We start from the raw sequence: 21,303 nt of genomic DNA, 5'->3' as shown, positions 1-21,303 counted from the left end.
ACTTACAAGTTTCGTCTTAATTAGTCTATAACCACCTCAGGAGCCGTATAAAAGACGGTCTTTTTCTTTGAAATGTTCGCCTTGTTCCTCTCACTCATAGCCTTCATAAAATAAATTGTATCGAGAAATGTAAGCATGACCAAACACTAAACTAAGTATACTTCTTCACTTAATAAGTTACCTTAAACTTGTCAGACTGCCTATAAGCGATATAGTTATCCCAATGATCCTGACTGAATGACGGATACTTCTTTGTTGGTGGTTTCTTTTTCCTCTTCCCGATTTTCTTGTTGAACAAGTGTTTCTTAGCAATCTTTATAACTTCCAAGAACTGAGGGCTTCCCCTGTCTTTTTTTAAGGTACTTATCATACTTTTCGGGGACAACGTAAGCTCACTGCATATATGATGATCATAGTTATTTTGTTTCGGCTAATACACATATCAAGTAGTAACTTAATTTCAGCTAAAGCATTTATTATTGTATATACAGACCTTTATTCTTTTTATTAGCATGGTGTTCCATATTTTACTAAGTTCATTGATACGCGGCATACCGAGAGGCACATACTGTCTTACACAACAACCAATCCAACTCGCAAAATACCCAGCATTCTCACTATATGGCAGCCTCGTTTCTTTATCCCATTGTAAGGGATTATGTATCTTTGAATTTATTGCTTCTAGGGAAACCCTATAGCGCATTCGACCCGCAGCGTGTTGCAAATTATTCCCATCACCTGAGTCGTCGCCTAACGCATTTTCATCGTTTCTTTTTCGCTTTTCGACCATATCTAAAGCAGAAATTAATAAATAAATAATAACAATTCATACTTATAAAAACAAACAAATCTCTAGAGAGGTGGGTTTACTAATTCTTTAAAGAGGAGAATCCGGGTTGATTTGGCGGCGGCAATGGTGATGACGACGATGACTACAATGGCGAAGGGGTAGGCTGGCGGTTGAGGGGAAGCTCAGTGTTTGAGGATATTATATGGGGGAGGGCAAGCTCAGAGTATATATGTGTGAATAATATAACACTTTCAAGTTCTTGTTTAATGGAAAGTAATAAACATGATGTAATCAAAATCGTTGTATTTCATTTCCAAACAGACAAGGGTTTTGTTTTAAACCGTAATTTATTAGTATTAGCTACAAGGGGTTAGAAATAACCGTTGTTTTAAATATTTTCATTTTGTTGATTTTACGTCCAAGAAATAAAGCATCATTTTTATATAGATAACAACGGCCTGAACCGTTTTAACTATATTCGTCCTGAACAACGGTTTAGTTGTTGGAGTAGTGTCCTCCACAATAAGTGCGGTTACATATTAAATCTCGAAATAGGAATATAAGGGATTTATTTATTTATTTGTCAGCTGATCATTGTTAATCGGTAATGATTGGCTGACTAGAGTTTGACATTACTGTCGTGTGACGGCGATGATCAGCTGATCTCTTTATTAGGTCACAGCTATAGGATGACACCGAGAATGAATTAATTGTTTGTATGAGATACGAGATAATTAATTCCTTATATTATTTGACTTTTCTTTAGTCGCGTGTATGTGATATTTGATGATGGGTTATGAACTCGGGCCGAGGAGATTTATTGTTTAATTATGTGATAATTAATTAATTAATAAAAATTATAATTTATTAATTAATTGTTAATTAATTAATTTTATACGATATGTGTATATGTTTTGAAGTGGAATTGATTAGCTATTTAAATTTTACAAGAAGCTGTAAAATTAGCTTAATGGGGTAATATTGACACATCGTATGTTGATAAAATGATCTTATGATTACTTAATAGTTAAGTAGTCATTAGTAGTTAATTTGTATTATTTAAGTGTTAAATAATTAAATTAATATTTAATTATGTAAGATAATTAAATATAAGAATTATAAGTATTTGTGGGGCAAATGTCAAAAATAGAAATGGACACAATAATGTCCACTAGAACCAATTTTATAAGGACATTACAAGTGTCCTCTAAGTGGCATTTTTCCACTTAATTTTTGTCTCCCCATTTGCCTATATATACCCATCAATATACACCATTTTATAAGTTGGAAATATTTGAAGAAAAATTTGGTCTTTAAGGGTGCTTTGGCCGGATCATACACACCTCCAAGAGACCAACTTTTTCTACTTATTTTGTTCATCTTTTTCATCAAAACACATATAAAAACCAAACTAATAATATTATCAAAATAATAATATTAATTAGTACATCAAATATATATATATATATATATATATATATATATATATATATATATATATATACTCAAATAATATCTAGTCTATATTATTTGTAGTAATTATTTTGGGTTAGTCTTGGGTGCCACCAAAGGAGATTACTTAATTTGGTAATTTGCGTTTTGGAGGATCATCCACCATCTATTAGCCCAAGAACAACATCAAGGAAGGAGTCCTTGAGTTGTGCTCTTTATATTTCCATCATCAATGTAACGAAATCTCTCTTAAATTGGTTTTACACCATTTTTGTTATTTTAATTTGCATGCATGTAGATTTAGACCATTACATCAAATTAATTAGTAAATTTGATTTCATAAGATGAGTCTTAAATGGTCTAAATAACTAACAAGTGGTAACAGAGCATTGTTACATACATGCATGTAGTATTAAGACGATTTTAGTAATTTATGAGATAAATTAATAAAATTTGATATTATGTAGTTAAAATTATTTTTACCACATAATATGGTCTTTCATGTAAATAATCTGGTCTTAGAATGATATGGGACTAAAATTTAATTTTTGTTATATTTATTCACTTTTTATGACTTAATATGGCATAAAATTGATTAAAAATGAACTAAAATTAATTAAGAATTAATTAAATTATGTTGCATGTTAATTTTATACATATTTATTTATAAATAACCATATGCATATTTTATTTATGAGAAAAGTAGAAAATATAAATTAATGTGGTTAATTTAGGTAGTTTATTGATTTTTATTTGATAAAAATTGGTAAATAATGGTTATTTTACAAATAAATATTGATTTAATTTTAGGGCTTGAAATTTTTAGATTTTTAGCTCCTTAAAATTGTTCCAAAATGTATAAAATTTTATTTCAAATCGTTTCAATTTTTATGATTTGATTTAGATTTAAATCGTAAAATTTCCGTTTTACCGAAAAATATTGTGAAATTGTTTTAAGTAAATTTCAAAACCAAAAAATTTCACATGCATGTCATTTTGGTGAAAGACCAGAATGTACGAAACCTTGAAATTCATTTTTCCATAACTGTTTTAATTAAATGGAATTTTTCCATAATAATTGTGAATTATTATGTCTTTTTGTTATAATTTATGTTTTAATCCCATATAAATTCAAGATAATTAGTTAGAATAATTATTTTTATATGAGACCAGATTAGTATGATAAGTAAATATTAAAATTGTTTTAAGAATTGATTATGTAATTTTAATGGTAAAAAATTCCGTGAAAGCAAGCTCAAATGATCGTTGTTGGTAAGTTAGACGATTTGGCATGTCATTTTACATAATGCATTTTTATTATTCATTTGGATGAATGGTTTTTAGTATTTTAATTAAGTAATTTTTCCTAATATGGCCATAGGTATAAGTTGGTATTCCCGTAATGTAAGGGAATATCGACTTGTTTTGTAATTAATTGCGATTTCGCATCGCCCAATTTGTATTTAATTAATAGTTTTTATTTTAATTTTATTACAAATTGTATAATAGGAAATTGTTATTTAATTTAATTATTAGTAGTTAAATGAAGCATCTAAAGATGGATTTTTCATGAAGACGGTGTTTTCGGAAAGGCGTTCCAAAATCCAAAAGAAGGTGGTCAATCGTATGAAGACTCAAGGGACCAAGGAGTTGGTTTCCGAAGTGTAATAGTTTAAGTTAATTATATTAACTAGGTGGCCATATTAGGTCTTGTTTGTTTATTTTTATGCATTCATGCCAAATCGTCACTACATGCTTTATTTTGTTGTTATCGATTTAATTGTCTAGCATTCACCAATTATGTTCACTTAAAAGTGATAGACAATTAAATTGATAAGATCTCTCACCTTTTTTTAAAAATTGAGATTAGCCTTACCAAATAATATCACCTATGAATCCCTTCTTTATTAGAGGTAGGTTCGGATCACCGAGGTACACTGTTTTTACGTTGGGTAAGTAGGGTAATAAAAGTTATTACGCGTGAAAATTGATTGGACTCAACAGAATAATTATGGGTTGAATCGGTCCACCGTGCCGATAATTATTTCTGGGGCTAAAAGATAGATTTTAAGAAAATCCGTCGACCAAGAGTTCTAGTAGTAGAATCAGTCAAAATTGTTGAATTACCAAATTTATATAAATATAGGTTGACTCGGTCCACCGTGCCCATGTTTATATAAAATTAAATCTTGGAATCATTTATATAATTCAGTGGGAGATCATTATATAAATGGGAACTTGTTAAAATAGTTTCACAAGTTTAAATATTTAGACGATAAATGTTAATCTTTCCTTTCATTTCCTTTGTAGTAATCACGATGGCTTCTACTAATCAAACCGTCACTATAGCTAGAGATTCATGGCTTCGTTCTTTTATGGACAAATATGTTTTAAAAGCCGACGGTGGTAATTTTAAAGATTGGGAGGAACAACTTCGATTAGCTGCCGCAGGTGATGGCAAATTACGCTACCTTTTCGATCCCTCTCCCCCTTCGCCTAGTTCTAGGGCCACTGCCGATGTAAGGGAGGCTTTTAATGATTATCAAAAGGAATCTGCTGCAATAAAAAATGTTTTGATTTTTTTCAATGGATCCTGCTTTACAAAGGCAATGTGTCAAGTTCCGCAATGCACATGAAGTATTCTCGAGGCTTTCTACTATGTTTTCTCAAGCCCCGAGGATAATTCAATATGACACCGCAGTTCGTTTCATTGAGGCTAACCTCAAAGATGGTCAACCTGTGAGTTCACTCGTACTCAAAATGATTGAGTACGTGGAAACTCTAGAGGGGTTGGGATGTAAGATTCCCGACAAACTTGTGGTGGACCGAGTGCTCCTCTCTCTCTCTCTCTCTCTCTCTCTCTCTCTCTCACGTCCAAGGATTTACCCAATTTAGGGTAAATTATTATATGACGAACATGAGAAAAAGTTTACATGAGCTCCATTCTCTTCTTGTGCAAGCAGAGAAGGAATGGGATTGAGTGGGAGTACGAGGAGGCATGTACTTGCGATAAACATGAAGGGGAAGAAGCAGTTTAAGAGGAACGCATGTAAGAAGCCCGTACAGGTGGAGGGCAAAGGTAAAGCAATTGCGAGTTGCTCTACCAAGCCTAAGCCTAAGTAGGGTAATCCTCTTAAAACTAATTTAAATTATTGGAAAAAGAAGGGACATTGGAGGCGTAATTGCACAAAATACTTGGATGACATTAAAGCTGGCATTATGAAGCCATCATGTAATATATCAACCGAATCTTTTATGATATACATAAATTATGCTTCAAATAAAACTTTGGTATTAGATACTGATTGTGGTTCTCACTTGTGCAATCATTTGCAGGGCCTAAAAAGCATAAGAAAGCTGAACAAGGGTGATGTTGATCTCCGAATGGGAAACGGATCTAAAGTAGCTGCCGTGTTAGTAATAACCTATGTAATTAATTTAGCTTCGGGGTTGCAGTTGTTTCTTAATAATTGTTATTTTGTACCGACGTTGTCTAGCAATATAATATCAGTATCTGTGTTAGACACAGAAGGTTTTTCTTTTGTTATCAAAGACAAACGTTGTACTTTTTCCCTTAATGGGATTGTATATAGCGAAGCTATTTCAATCAATGATATTTTATTCTAGACGATTGCAACGATGTTTATCATTTAGATAATAAAAGACCCAAAACTGGTGATCCTGATCAATCTTATTTATGGCATTGTCGATTAGGACATATGAACGAGAAACGCATTAAAAGACTAGTGTCGACTGGTATAATTAACCCTTCTGATTTCGAATCCTTTGGTACATGCGAATCTTGTCTTCTTGGCAAGATGACTCCTGCACCTTTTCTAGGAAAAGGATCTCGAGCTAGTGAGTTGTTGGGTTTAATACACACTGATGTGTGTGGTCCAATGACAGTCACCGCTAGAGGTAATTATGACTGTTTCATTACTTTTACTGATGACATGAGTAGATATGGGTATATCTACTTAATGAGGTATAAAAGTGAAGCTTTTGACAAGTTCAAAGAGTTTCAGAATGAAGTAGAAAACTAATTAAATAAGAAGATTAAACATTACGATCAGATCGTGGTGGGGAGTATTTATGCAATGACATTAGAGATCACCTTAAAGACTGCGGTATTGTATCCCAATTAACTCCTCCTGGCACACCACAGCTAAATGCTGCGGCTGAAAGGAGGAATCGAACTTTATTAGATATGGTCCGATCAATGATGAGTCAAACTGAGTTACCTAAGTCATTTTGGGGTTTTGCCATTTTATCTGCTATACGCTCACTTAATCAAAGTCCCACTAAAGCAACTGACGAAACTCCATATGAGATATGGAAAGGGAAGCTCCCGAATTTGCGATACATGAAAGTATGGGATTGTGATGCTTATGTCAAGAGCAAGTCTGATGATAAGCTTGGACCTCGTTCTGAAAAATGTGTTTTTGTAGGCTACCGTAAGGAAACTTGTGTATATTACTTCTACAATAGTAGCGAGAACAAAGTGTTTTTGGCTCGTGAAACTGTGTTTCTATAAAACAGAGTTTATTTCTAGAAGACAGAGTGACAGAAAATTTGAACTTGATGAAGTTCAAGAGCCACAAACTAATGTGATAGTACAGGAAGATGTTCCTTCTACGTCTGAATCGGTTATTGTTCCTTCTGAACCTAGGAGGTCAGAGAGGGTTAGTCGTCAACCTGAAAGATATCTTATTGTTATCGAAGAAGATGGTGACTATGAGGTTGACTATGAGGTTGTACTTTTGGAAAGTGATGAACCTAAGACCTACAAAGCAGCTATTACTAGTTCTGACTCTAAGCTATGACTCTAGGCCATACAATCCTAAATGGATTCTGTATGGGTAAAAATACCCTCTCTTCTTCATCATGACGTGGCAACTCGCTATTGGGAAAAACAAAGGCACACGGATCAATGACAAGGCAGTAGGCTGCTAGACGCAAGGAAGAACAAGTGGGGATGAATCTGGACATTCAAGTAATGCGAAAGCCACGGTTGAACTAAATAACAAACAGCCAGCAGGAACGTTGAAATGGTCAGCAGGAACATTGAGGATTATCAGCAGAAGCTGTGACAAAGTCAACAACCACTTCCTATGGAGTGGAGCATATGGTTGAGCATATGTAGGGAGCACGTACAACCACCCCGAGAAAGGCTATAAAAGAGCAACAAGCATCAGATTCAAGGCATTCTTCTTTCCTCATTCACTCCACTCGAAGAAATATCATTCTCTAACCTGCAACACTCAATAATTAACACACTTAGGATCATATACACCATTCGTATCATTTGTACTAGTCATTTGGAGTTTTTCTGCTGTTCCTCCTGATTGTTCCAGCTAGGTATATCCTAGAATACTATTATTACCAGTGGATCATTGGTGGGATACCATTCCCCCGCGGTTTTTCCCACATTTTGGGTTTCTCGCGTCACCATTTTGCATGTGTCATTTGTTTCTCTCTCTTTTTCATTTGCATTTCTCTCTTACTAGTTGTTTACTTTCGTTCTTGTTATGTTATTACTACTGATCTACTTAAGTCTTTAATATCCTATTTTAATTGGAATAGCCACATTGACTCACAAATCTTTATTCGGTAAAATCTTACCAAAAACAATTTGGCGCCCACTGTGGGGCATTGTGGTTAAATCATGGTTAAAACACCTATTTTCGAAATATCCTAACATCTCCATAGTTGGTCATGTCGGGATCCAATCAGAACGTATCAGATCGGATGAGTACATCAGTGTAAACTCCAGTACTAGGGGCGACGCCAGCAACCTCCGGTGTTCCAACAATGGCGTCCCCTACCACTAGAGTGACCGTAGGCCAGGCTCAGCCCCAAGTATCAGCAAAGTCTCCTTACTCCCCCAAAATCACAGATTTGGGAGTAGGGAAGGCTGGAAAATCACCAGTTATCAATCATGTGCCCCAGCCTAATAGGAATGGGAGTCCGCAGCGCCCAGGATCACCAGGACACCTGACAGGAGCTCGTCTCTCAGGAGCGTCACAACTGGATCACCGGACAGCAGTTGCTCCAAGGGATGACATCCTTGCAGTAGGCGGTGATAGGGCTACAAAGGGACAACCAGTCCTAGCAAGAAAAGATAGATGTCGTGTCACCCCTGGGAACGACCCAGTAGATGGCAAGGTCAACACTCGGCCAGGGGAATGCAAGGGAGTACTCAAGGAGGCTACTGCAGCAAAATCTAGTAACCAGGCTCGATATGGATATGTTGCCGCCAGGGGTAACCACGCCACCTGAGCAAGTATATCCAGCAGGAACGGTGGCCACCCAGGGTACGATCCAACCAGCAGAGGTTCCACCACCACCACGGATGCCACAAACGTACCCTATGGTACTTAATCCTGTGGGATTAGGAGCACTTACTCCAGATCCCATACCAACAACTAGCAGTACGCCAGTGGTACCAGGGAGCAATCCAGGGGAACAATCAGCAAGAAACGCATATCCCGGGATGTGCTCCTATATGCCATATACTCCGGACAGCCAGTTCAGGCCTATTGTGAACTCAACACCATTAACTGGAAGCTACATGGTCCCTCCTTACATGTCAGGAGGAACACCAAATCCATATGGGGTCTACTCAGTACCCCACAAACCAGGGTATGGGGGGTAGGAAGCCATGTAGAACAACAGTTCCAGGATATCAGGTCCCTACTCAGCAAGGTTCCAGGGTTACCACGTCCCATGGAGGTGGCAACCCCGAAGTGCTATACGGATTCCCTCTTTGTGTACAGCATTTCGCTTGTCAGCATGCCAAAGGGGTTCACCACGCCAACAATGATGTTGTATGATGGAACAGAGGATCCGCTGGAGCACATCAACTAGTACAAACAAAAAATGATGGCGGTTGCAGCAACAGGGCCTGAAAAGGAGGCATGCATGTGCAAAGGATTCGATTCCACCTTGTCAGGAGGCGCACTCCAATGGTTTGTTAACCTTCCCAAAAAGTCTATTTCCAGCTTCGGGAGGTTAGTGAACGTTTTCAATTAACAGTACGCAAGCAGTCGCAAGCCAGAAAAATTATCCAGTGATCTATACCGAATCGTCCAGAGGTTCGAGGAGTCCACCAAGGATTATCTCGCCAGATTCAATGTGGAATAAATATCTATCCCTAGGTGCGACCCTACAATAGCAGTCAATGCCTTCAGAAGGGGACTGCATCACGACTCTGATTTGTACAAGGATCTCACCAAGCACCCATGTGCCACCTTTGATGTGACCATAATTAGCGCATATTTAGTCTCAGAATTAGCCTTGTTCCCATGCTTTTTAGTGCATATTTGGGTCATTTATTGTCTTTAGTTCTTTGTTTTGTATATTCTTTGAGGTTTTGTGTCCTTGGTAGGAAAGGAGTGCAAACCTTGCATTTTCATGGCAAAATGAGACTAAATTGATTAAATTCAATGACCAAGCATCAAGGAGAGACAAGATTTGAAGGCCTTTGTACATATTTTAGTAGATGAGAAATGTTAAGGAAAGATCCTTGCATCCCCAAGGAAATCCACAAGGATTTTACAAAGAAAAGGGAAGAAAAGAAGAAGAAACAAGACTGAGGAACAATCCGTGCGGATTGTCCTAAATCCGGCCGTCCTTAGCACGACAATCCGTGCGTCTTCCTTCAAAGACGCCCGGGCAGCAGCTCCAGAAGACGTGCGTCTTCTCACAAGGACGCCGGGGTAGAGGCTCACGAATCCGCCTGTCCCGTGCCTAAGATGCACGGATTCCAGTCCAGCACAAATCCGTTTGTTCAAGCTTCAAAGAAAGAAGCCCTTCCTTCGAAAAATACCGGCGTCTCCCTACTCAAATCTCAAAAGTGTAATTACTAGTTTAGCCTTTAGTTAACCCTAATGCATCCACCTAATTTCCACTATAAATACCCCATTAGTCTAATTAGAAGAGCATGTTCTTCTTATCAATTATTAGAGTAGTTAATATCAATCAAATCTCTCTTTAGTTTTGTAATCAACAATTAATCAAGTTTTAATATAAGTTTTATTTCCTTAATCTCTCTTTTGTTCATCCTTTATTTTGGGTAATTGAAGATTATTTGGGTTATTATTGGGAGATTGACAACCTTTCAATCAAGCATCAAGTACTTCTTTTATTCTTTGCTTTATTATTGGAATCATTAGTAGGTATAATATCCTTAATCCCTTTTTAATTATTGTTAATTACTTTAATTTGTTCATCATGTTTCATTTTGTTGGTATGATTGACAACCTTGCTAGCATGATCAACATGATAATGAGTGAGTAGTGACCTAGCTAGGGTTAATGGGTAATTAGGGGAAACCAATATGGGGATTGATTCATGCTTAAATTAATATGCTTTCATGGTTTATTTGCTTGCTTGTTTTGATCTCACCTCATGCACATGTTATGTTTGATGAAATGCGAGCCTATGAATCCTTGCAATTTTTACCCATCACCTATCTTTTCAATGAGACTTGTAAGACATAAACCAACATGAGTCTCATTAGACCATGCATGTTGTTGAGTAGGGGAGATTAAGTCGACTTGTAGGTGTTGTACAATCTAATCGATTCGGCTCCGGGACCCAAACTTTCCTAGGATTGTAAGGTATAACCCAACTCAATCCATCACAACAATAATTGCTTGCTTATAATTTGAGAAAATGTTTGTATGATCGATTCCCATGATTCCCCTATGACCCCATGATACCCTAGTGCTTTTTATCAATTGTTTACAACCTTTTCAATTCATCTTGCTTATTTACTTTCATTGTTATTTAGTTTAGTGACCTTCTACATCAACCCAAATTGTGACACCCCTAAGACACCACTAGTTTCAATAGAAATCTCATCTCAATTCCCGTGCCTTGGGATCCGACCTTTACTTGCCTCTTTACTAATTGTAGAGTTGTTTGTGAAGTTATAAATTGTGTTTTGGTCTAGGTGCTTCCAACGACAATTGTTCCGAAAAAAAGAATATAGCTCCGACGAATCCGACCAACCTTCGAGGAAGTCAAACAAATGGCAGAGTCGACTTATCGCCTAGAGGAGGATGGAGATAGAAGGGACCAGTACGGAACAGAGTCGTCCAGCAGAAAAATCACAACAGAGAAGAAGAAAGAAAGAGCCAAACCCTACATCAAGAACACAGTGAACAAAGTCTCGGGAGAAACAGAGAGCACCGAGGCTCCACCTAAGCTCAGCGAGTATGGATTCACCACTGTACTTGCTAGGGTATTAAAGGCAATCAGGGAACTAGGGTAGAGGGCCAGGTGGCCCAAGAAGCCTACCCCCAGGGAGAACGACAGAACAGATGCCAACAAAAGGTGTGAATACCAAAACAATATTGGCCACAATACAAAAGATTATGTAGCACTACAAAAGGAAGTGAAGCACCTCTACAGTGCTGGATGCTTGGATCACCTGCTCCCCAAGGGAGCGAAATATGGAAAGGTCAATACTACTGACCAGGCCCAACCATCCACTACTACGAAGAAAGGAATAAGTAACGCGTAATAGAGAACGGCCCAGTTGGATAACCGTTCTCTAGAAATAAAGAGAACGCTTTTCTTAGATAAGCGTTATGTAAAAGAAAGAATAGAGAACGCCTTTTATATTAACAGTTCTCTACATTTATTATAAAAAAAATAAAAAAAAATTAATCGGAAACCCATCTGACTTTTCCATTATTCTTTATAATAATAATTTCCTAATAATAATAATAATCCTATTAATCTATGGAGTATAAACACCGTACTTCACTATTTAGCAAAACCAAAACAAAGATACAACCCCCCATGTTTTTTAACTGAACAAACCCCTTCAATCCTCACTCAGTAATCTCCATCACCCTCACTAATCAGTAATCTCCATCACTCGTCTTTCGTCGACTGTCGAGAACCGCCACCAACCGCCTTAAATCGTATATCGCATCGCAACTATGCACCATCACTTTTCGCCTCTTCATCTGGTCCGAAATTTCTAGGGTTTGCTCACGTTACTCTAAAATTTTGAGGATTTATTTTTGACAGGGTTCGAATTCCGCATATTAATTGAAAAAGTTACTTGTTTCTTTGAAAGTTGCAGGTTGGTTTTGCTAGTTTAAGGTCTTTACTTTAGTAAACCCTAGAAATTGGGGATTTTTACAATAAGGAGGAAAATTGACGGAAATGGATAGAACTGAGGTTTGTTTCTCGTTTCACATCTCTTGTATTCAATATATTCGTATTCCATGTGCTTTCCTCAGTATTTTGTATATATGCTGCAATTATTGGGCTTTTTTGTATAGATTTTATATGTCTCATTTGATTATGTTAGATATTACCTCAATATCATATTTTCGTAATTGATGAACAGGGGGTCTGCCATTTTTTTTCACAGCTTCAAGAGGTCTCGGATGTCACAACTAGGATCAACCAAGGTAGCGTTCTGTTTTTCTTTCATTATTTGATTGATTTTGATTCTTTGGTATTAAGGACTATGACTTACTTGAAGCTCTTATATTGTACTATGATTCTATGAACAACAAAAATGATTATTGTGCTAAACTTGATTGTTGTATGATAATGACACTAACCAAACTCAATGCCGTCCTTGATTTATGCTTTAGTCGTACAAGTAGCCTAGTCTATAAGTTATATATGGCATGTGTGCTGTGTTTGTTCAAAGTCAATTTTTTTTCTTAAAATTGTGATTTGAAACTCTACAAGCTGATGGAGGTTGATCTCAGTACTCTCTCTCAGCAGCATTACTTAAACACAAAGGATTTAATCACACGTATCACTTTTTTTCCGTATTCTTTACTCTAAATTACATTCGTTCTTATTATTAAATCTTGATATATATGTTTGTTTTACTTTAGTTAGTCCTGCTTATTAAAATAAGCCAATAGATTCGCTTGGCAAAAAGTTGTAAATTTTTTTTTGTGGGTGACAGGACTGATATGTTGTGTTATGGCATAAGGAGTACTCATTCTCCATCTTGGTTGCTGTAAGATTCTCATTTTGAGTGATAATCGTGATTTGTATTTCTGTTTTTGTCGCTGAATTATTTGAGAATTTTTTCATTTACATTTTAGTTGCATTTGTATTACCCGATTAACATTTATCATTTCGAGATGTGCGTAATTGGAGGTTAATGATGGGATTAATGCTCATCGAAGTTCTTGAAATGAGAGTATCAAGTACACATGCTGCCTCACACTTTTCTAATATTTTCAAAGGATTGATTCTGATTTTCTCTACAATTCTAAACCCTAATTTTCAGAGTTTGATTTATTGTGGTTAAGTACTCATCGTGATTCAAGATTTCACCATACCGCTCATTGTAATTGTATGTTTTGCTCATTGGAGCCACTCACTAGAATTGTATCTTACGCTCACCACGACCTCGCTGATTTTAATTTTCTCATTTAAGTATGAATATTTATGTCATATTTTTACAGGTGATTGCTGCATCGGGACCTGTTAAGCATGAGGACTGAACTTGTGGACCAAGTGAAGAAGGTTTTCACTAAGCTGTTTGGTATGTTTTTCACTACTGGCAATCACATATTCACATCTCTCAATTAGTGGTGGTTGCCTTTAGGTAGATTCTTATCTTCCTATTACTCTAATTTTCTGAACAATCTCTACTGAAAATTATTTCTCAATTATCTCCAAAATTGTTGATTATCCTTAAACTTGGTGATTAGTGGAACATTTTAGTTGTTGGGTATAACAGTGAGCTTATATTCTGATCAATTTTAGTGTATTGTTATAAGCTTATAACATGACATCTCCAAAATATTCATGTACTTCTGAAAATTTCTTATAGTTCCTTTGAGTTATGATCAATTTTGTCTATTCTTACCAGACATCTCTTAATTCAATCTGCTATCATATTCTGTTTGTAAATTTGCATATGACAGATTATAGAAGGGACTGAAGATAGCACAAGTATCAAACTCTAATGAGCCAGTAAGTTTTTACTTTTTGTTTCATACCAAACAATGATTCTCTTATAAGACGGTTGTATAGTGTTCAACAACCAATTAATACCTTAATAGTTATCTGAATACTTTGCTTTGGGTATAGGCTAGAGTTTCTAGTTGCATAATATACGTAATAGTTAATCGTATTTGAATTAGTAACTTGTATTATTAATATGCCTGTCTAAGTTGACACATCAGGTGGCTAGCAATTTATAAGGGAAATTGAATAATCATCAAGTCATCAACTATGGATATAGTTCATATATGGTGGTTATGGCTTGATTTGCTGCATTACAGTTATCACCTATGGATGCAAATGGATAGTTGCAGCAGGTTGCAACCGGTTTTCTAATGAAGACATGCTATAGGAAATAATTAAGGACACGGAATACACGCTGCATAGGTCGTAAGAGGGAAATTCAGTATTTATAGTATAATAGGTGTATCTTAAGTTAGTTGTATAACTTGTCATTTGTAAATCCGAAGCTGGTATAAAGCGTATTTCAGTATCTATGGTGTTTGGGATGGTGATTAATAATACCGTGTATGCCACTTTTGGAGTAATAAAAGTGAATACTTTCTCATGTTTTGTGTCTTTGTTTTAATTTTCAGTATTTCTCCATTTATATTATATTAGTAGTATTATTTTTTTTATAAAAATAAGAAGAGTAGAGAATTGTTGGCTAAGCCCACCGTTCTCTATTCCTATGAAAAGAGAACGCTTATAAGGCGTTCTCTAAAGATCATTTCAACAGTTCTCTATGATTGTGAATAGAAAACCCCTCCTCCAACCGTTTTATAAGCTTTAGAGAACGCTGACCTAAAGAACGCCTCTAAGGCATTCTCTAAAGATCATTTCAACAGTTCTCTAAGCCTATTTTTGTAGTAGTGATCCCCACCTCCACCTTACTCAAAGGTCGTGAGTGTCATCACAGGAGGGTCGGAGATATGTGGTCTCACTTATTCAGCAGCAAAGTGCCATGCAACCGTGACTAAAGGAGATAAACCAGAGTTCTCCCTCAGGGTCAGCAGATATGATCTACCAGCAATCTCATTCGACGAGGCAGACATACCCGATGAGGCAGAACACCACCATGACGCCTTGATCATTACCCTTTATATAGGAAATTGCCTTGTTAAAAAAATATTGGTAGATACAGGAAGCTCTGTGAATCTAATAATGCTGGAAACCTTGAAGAACATGGGGTTCAGCGAGAAAGACCTGGTGCAGAAGGCAGTACCCTTGGTAGGCTTCAGCGGAGAAACTAAAAAATCCCTTGGAGAAATAGTGATACCTACCTTTGCAGGGGGTATGAACAAATAGGTACGGTACTTGGTCATTATGGTCCATCAACTTATAACGTGATAATTGGCAGGCCTTAGATCCATAAAATGAAAGCGGTACCATCAATGTACCATCAGAGCCTGAAGTTCCCTACACCCTGGAGAGTACAGGAGATACAGGGAGATCAAAATATCGCTCGGGATTGCTACAAGAACGCTCTGAAACCCACTACAGCTGGTTCAGCATAGCAATTACAGAAACTGTGCTTCGAGAGGGAGTATATCGTACCTCCCCAGGAGGAACTCGACGAAGTAGTCTCGGACCCACAGTTTCCAGCAAGAATAGTGATGGAGGGATCTGATTTTGCAGGTAACATCCGTGAGCAGATAATTGAATTTCTACGTACTAACATGGATTGTTTCGCCTGGTCCCATAGCGACATGATTAGCATAGATCCAAGTTTAATTAAACACCGGTTAAATGTAGACCCCAGCCTTCCTCCAGTCCAGCAGAAAAGGTGGAAATTTTCTCCTGAAAGGAACGAGGTGATAAACCAGGAGGTAAACAACCTCCTGGCAGCAGGCAAGATCAGGGAAGTTAACTACCCAGAATGGCTCTCGAATGTTGTGGTTGTACCCAAGAAGAACAACAAGTGGAGAGTATGTGTTGATTTCATAGATCTTAACAAAGCTTACCCAAAAGACCCGTTCCCCTTGCCGCACATTGATTCCATGGCAGACGCAATAGCAGGGCATGAGCTACTTACCTTCCTTGACGCCTGGAGCGTGTACAACCAGATAAAAATGGACCCTAAGGATCAGGAGAAAATAGCCTTCAGATCTGACAGAGGCTTGTACTGCTACAATGTGATACCTTTTGGCCTCAAGAATGCATGTTCTACCTATCATCGCCTGGTGAACAGAATGTTCACGGAGGAGATAAGGATAACAATGGAAGTCTACATTGACGATATGGTAGTCAAATGCGAGAAGGCAGAACAACACATGTCCCACCTGGAAAATATCTTCTCGAATCTCAGAAAATACCATATGAAGCTGAACCCCCTGAAATGCACTTTTGGAGTCTCCTCGAGGAAATTCCTGGGGTACTTGGTGACGTAAAGAGGGATAGAGGCCAGCACGGAGAAAATAAAAGTAGTACTCCAGTTAGAATCTCCTCAAAAGCCAAAGGACGTACAGAGGCTCACAGGACGGGTAGCAGCCCTAAACCGGTTCATATCAAGGTCCTCAGACAGGTGCCAATTGTTCTATGACATCCTGAGGAAGAGCCAGAAGTTTGAATGGATGCAGGAGCATGAAAAGGCGTTTGGGGAGCTCAAGCAGTACCTCAGCACCCCTCCTCTTCTCGCCAAGCGAAGACAGGCAGAACCACTCTACTTGTATCTGTCAGTAACATAGGCGGCTGTAAGAGTTGTACTGGTACGAGAGCACGAAGGTATTATATTACTACAGATGTTTGGAGTTATTATCGTGATACCTTGTGAGGATATTGGTATGATTAATAATCGCAAATGGACAATTGTGTTGGATGGTGCTTAGTTATGTAAATATTTATAAGTGTTGTGGTAGTACTTGTGGGCGAACTTCGGGACGAAGTTCATTTTAAGGGGGGAAGACTGTAATACCCCATATTTTGATAATAATTAATGAAAGTAATTTATGTAAATTAATAATTGATTAAAGACATTTCTAATAATAAATACAAGTAAGACGTTAATTAAATAATAAATTAATAATTCGAGTCGGGAATTGGGTTTAGCTAATACTTCCTCCATTCAACTCCACTCTACCACTTTGCTTTTTCACGTTCGTCAACGCGTGTTTTACACGGTAAATATTGTTAGCTACGTATTTGCAAAAATTATAAAAGTTAGATATTTTTAATGTACTCGTAAAGACGAATCAAACAAGATCCCACATGAATATATTTTCACTTATGTATTGAGAGAAAATCGAGATTGAATGTGCATTTGTGAATAGTGGAAAAAATAGAAATAGGTAGAGTAGAGTTGAATGGAGGAAGTATTTAGCATTGGGCTGTGTGCCATTGTTATTTGGGCCGAATTTTATGTTTCATCTAGTATGAGTATAATCGGGATTTGTATCGGGAATTAATATGGGAATAATAATATAAAGGTAATTATAATTATAAATAATAATAATAATAATAAGTTATGACAATAATAAAATTAGTAAATATTGTGTGAGGAAATCCTAGTTATGGTAAGATTAATAATATATGATAATAATAATAATAATATAATAGTAATGACAATTTCTATACTAATTAGAATAAATTAAGTTATAATAATTTCCTAATTGACCCCGCATTCTCTATAATCCTACACTATAAATACGCTATTAAATATGAGAAATAAATCACAAATTAAGAGAAGGAGCTTTTGGAGACGGAATTTAGCAAGCGGTAATGAATAGGTAACAATTTATAATCTCGTTTTATTTTCTCATACAGCTGAATGTGAGACGATCTTAAGACGCTTAGAAACTGACCCAAACCTTGACGGTATCAGAGCAAACTTTGGGAGGTGGTACGTGGGGTTGAAAGGGTTGGAATGGGTGTAGTCGTGGTGTCAGGGAAGGCCTAGGGTGGCGGTGGAAGGCGGCTAAAGGTGGCTGGTCAGGGGGTGTTGCGGGTTAGGTCGTGGGTGATTGTAGTGAGTAATTGAACCCTCTAATGGCCGAGTCTTGACCTGTGCATGGTAGGGTTGTGATGGGGGGATGTATTCGAGCACAGTGGAGGTGTTGGCGTGGCGGCAGGTGGTGGCTGGTGTTGGTGGTGGCCGGAATTCCGCGAAAACAGGGGAGAGCAGGGGATTTGTCGCGGCTGTTTTAAGACGAGCGTCGTGGTTGTGTTTCTGACCATGAGTGAGGATGGGAGGTACCATTAGAACCGTCGTAGACCAAGGGTGATAATGGTGGTGGTCGTTGGATGTGGGAGTGGTTGTAGTGGTCGTGGTGGTGGGTTTTATACACGATGGATGGTGGTGGTTGGTTGTTAATGGCGGGTGGAGAAGGGGGTTAGAGCATGCGTTTATGTGCTACCGGGGGTGTTTGGATGGGTGGTTAGGGGATGGTTGGATGGGCCGTGGTGTAGGGAGGTGGTAGGCTGACTCGGTGGTGGTCGTGGTGGTCAGTGGTGTCAGTTTTGGGTGTGTTTATGGGGGTGTGTGTACATGGTTTCTAAGCCTTGTTTTGGGGGTTTTTGTGCGTTTGTTTTTGTGATGGGTTTTAAGTGATTATTTCGGGTGAGTCGGGTTTGTAATTGAATCGGGTTTTATTTATCGTAAATATTTAATAATAATAGTAAATAATAATTAATTTGAATAAAGATAATTTATAAATAATAATGAGAAGTAATAATTAATAATTGATGGAAGAATTATAATATTTAATTAGGTGACGGTTGTGAAGAATTATAATCAGATTGTTTTAATTATTTGGATTGCTTAAGCTGCTTAATTGGAATCGCTTGCCAGGTAGGGATAAATCCTACTCAACTTTTACTCGATAATGTTTGTTGGATGGTTTGTATTAAAGTGAATTGATCGTATGTAAGTTGTGTTGGTTTATATAATCGTAATTGTCAGAAAGAAGATTTATATTGCATATGATTGGTTAATAATATCGAACTGTTGGAAGGGAGAATTAAATTGTATATGTTGGTTTATATTGTGGTTATTGGTTATCTCATGTCGTAATTATTGGATACCTCAGACTCGTTCTAAGATGATTACTATTGTGGTTGATCATGGTCTTAGTGTTGAGTACCTCAGTTTTATACTGGGATGGTGAATACCTCAATTTCGGTTAGGATGGTGAATACCTCAACCTCGGTTGGGATGGTGAATACCTCAATTTCGGTTGGGATGGTGGATACTTCAACTTCGGTTGGAATGATGTAAGTGAGCACGTTGTTAAGGGAGGTGTGCTAAGAAAAATGATGGAGCACGTTCTCAGGGGGTTGTGCAATGTAAAAAGGAAGTGGGATTGTTATCGTATGTTTTTGTTGTTAGTATTTATTCCTACTCAACCTCGCGGTTGACTGTGTATTCGTGAACACCTGCGGTGAACCGTTTTATGGGGAGCATTGGGATGAGAGCCAAACTTGGAACCTTAGATGAAGTCTAGATCACATATATAGTTATATCACTTATTTATTTTCCGCTACGAGTTGTAATTAATTTTATATCAAGTTTTAGTTGGTTAATTTGTAAAACATATATAATCATAAAAGTTTTATTTAAATTACTTTGGTGAGTTGGACATTGTTATCTACTACCTCGGGAAACCGATATGGTAACAATCCTATTTATTTGGAAATGTCTAGCTATAGGCTTCCGAATAAATGGGGGTGTTACAGGTATGCAGGAACCAGTATAGTATATAAGCAAGTCTTCGTTACCTGCAGAGACCAGGTACACATCTCTAGAAAAACTCGTTTTAGCACTTGTTACTGCTTCATATAAATTGCGTCCCTATTTTGAATCACATTCAATTTCAGTCGTGACCAACTACCGCCTTGGGAACCATAATGAGGAAACCCGAACTGTCAGGGAGAATGGTTAAGTGGTCTGTCCACCTAAGTGGGTACGACCTGAAATTTGAAACCTGAACAGCCATAAAGCCCAAGCCCTAGCTGACTTTGTGTCAGACTTTAGTCCCACCCTTCAAGAACAAGCCGATAGTGAAATCTTGACCCTAAGTGAGGCTAAAGGGGAGCAGATATGGGAATTACATGTTGATGGGGCATCCAACACGAAGGGAGCAGGGGTAGGGCTGGTCCTGATATCACCTCAGGGGGAAAAGATAATACAGGCATTACGGTGCGAGTTTAAAGCAACGAATAACAAGGCTGAATACGAGGCCCTAATCTTAGGACTCCAATTAGCCTTAGAAATGCAAATCAACCACATCAAGGTGTATATTAACTCCCAAGTGATTGTCAACCACGTGAATAACGTGTACACGGCTAGGGATCTTAAAATGGTAGCCTACCTGGAAGTGGCGAAGGAGCTCAAACTCCGCTTTGCCTCCTTCCACATCCAGCAGATACCAAGGGACCAGAATGTTGAAGCAGATGCTCTCGCCACCCTGGGAGCAGCCTTCACTCCAGGGGAAGTGGGTTCTATACCATTCATACATGTCATGAAACCTGCCATACGCCAAAATGAACAACAGAACGCCAGTAAGGCTGCATCCACCCAGTGGACATATGAAGCAGGGAGAGTGTGTACTGCCACACCCCAGGAAGAAACTGATGATTACCGCAAGCCTTACATTAGCTGGCTACGTGATGAGGTATTACCACCTGACCAGAAAGACGCCAGGAGCTTCAAAATGAAATCCTCCAGATTCATACTCATTTATGGTACCCTATTTAGGAAGTCATTGGCAGGACCCTATCTGAGGTGCTTGAGCATATAGGAGGCACAGGCAGTGATGTGTGATATCCATAGTGGTGATTGTAGAAATCACACAGGGGCAGGATCATGTCCAACTAGACACTAAGGCAGGGTTTATTCTGGCCTACCATGAGGAAGGACGCCATACATTACGTCAAGAAATGTGAAGAATGCCAAAGGCACGCCCCTGTCAGCCACCAGCCAGCAGAACATATGCATCTGATCATCTCGCCCTCGCCTTTTATGAAATGGGGAATGGACATTGTGGGACCATTACCCCGTGCTTCTGGAAACAGGACGTACATGCTGGCAATGACGGACTACTTCGCTAAATGGATAGAGGCAGAAG

The 21,303-nt window shown here is 37.8% G+C and overlaps 1 protein-coding gene across 1 annotated transcript; it reads left to right on the top strand.

Moving 5' to 3' along the window:
* Positions 1 to 15,858: 15,858 nt before the first annotated feature.
* On the top strand, positions 15,859 to 20,999 carry LOC141631716 (uncharacterized). The gene is made up of 5 exons (XM_074444350.1): positions 15,859 to 16,485; positions 16,551 to 16,766; positions 16,822 to 16,916; positions 20,169 to 20,850; positions 20,934 to 20,999. The coding sequence occupies exons 1-5, from the start codon at positions 15,859 to 15,861 to the stop codon at positions 20,997 to 20,999; spliced, it is 1,686 nt and encodes a 561-aa protein (XP_074300451.1).
* Positions 21,000 to 21,303: the final 304 nt, after the last annotated feature.

Source organism: Silene latifolia, chromosome Y, assembly GCF_048544455.1.
Source record: "Silene latifolia isolate original U9 population chromosome Y, ASM4854445v1, whole genome shotgun sequence".
NCBI classification, from domain to species: domain Eukaryota; kingdom Viridiplantae; phylum Streptophyta; class Magnoliopsida; order Caryophyllales; family Caryophyllaceae; genus Silene; species Silene latifolia.
Note: the sequence above shows the minus strand (reverse complement) of the source record. Positions and strands in the feature narration are given on the sequence as shown.

Bases quoted from the DNA above. Each gene is read 5' to 3' on its own strand.
- LOC141631716 (XM_074444350.1), top strand. From the start codon at position 15,859: ATGGAGGGATCTGATTTTGCAGGTAACATCCGTGAGCAGATAATTGAA. The intron at 16,486-16,550 runs GTAGTCAAATGC...CTCGAATCTCAG, and splicing joins AAGTCTACATTGACGATATG to AAAATACCATATGAAGCTGA. The intron at 16,767-16,821 runs GTGCCAATTGTT...GAATGGATGCAG, and splicing joins ATATCAAGGTCCTCAGACAG to GAGCATGAAAAGGCGTTTGG.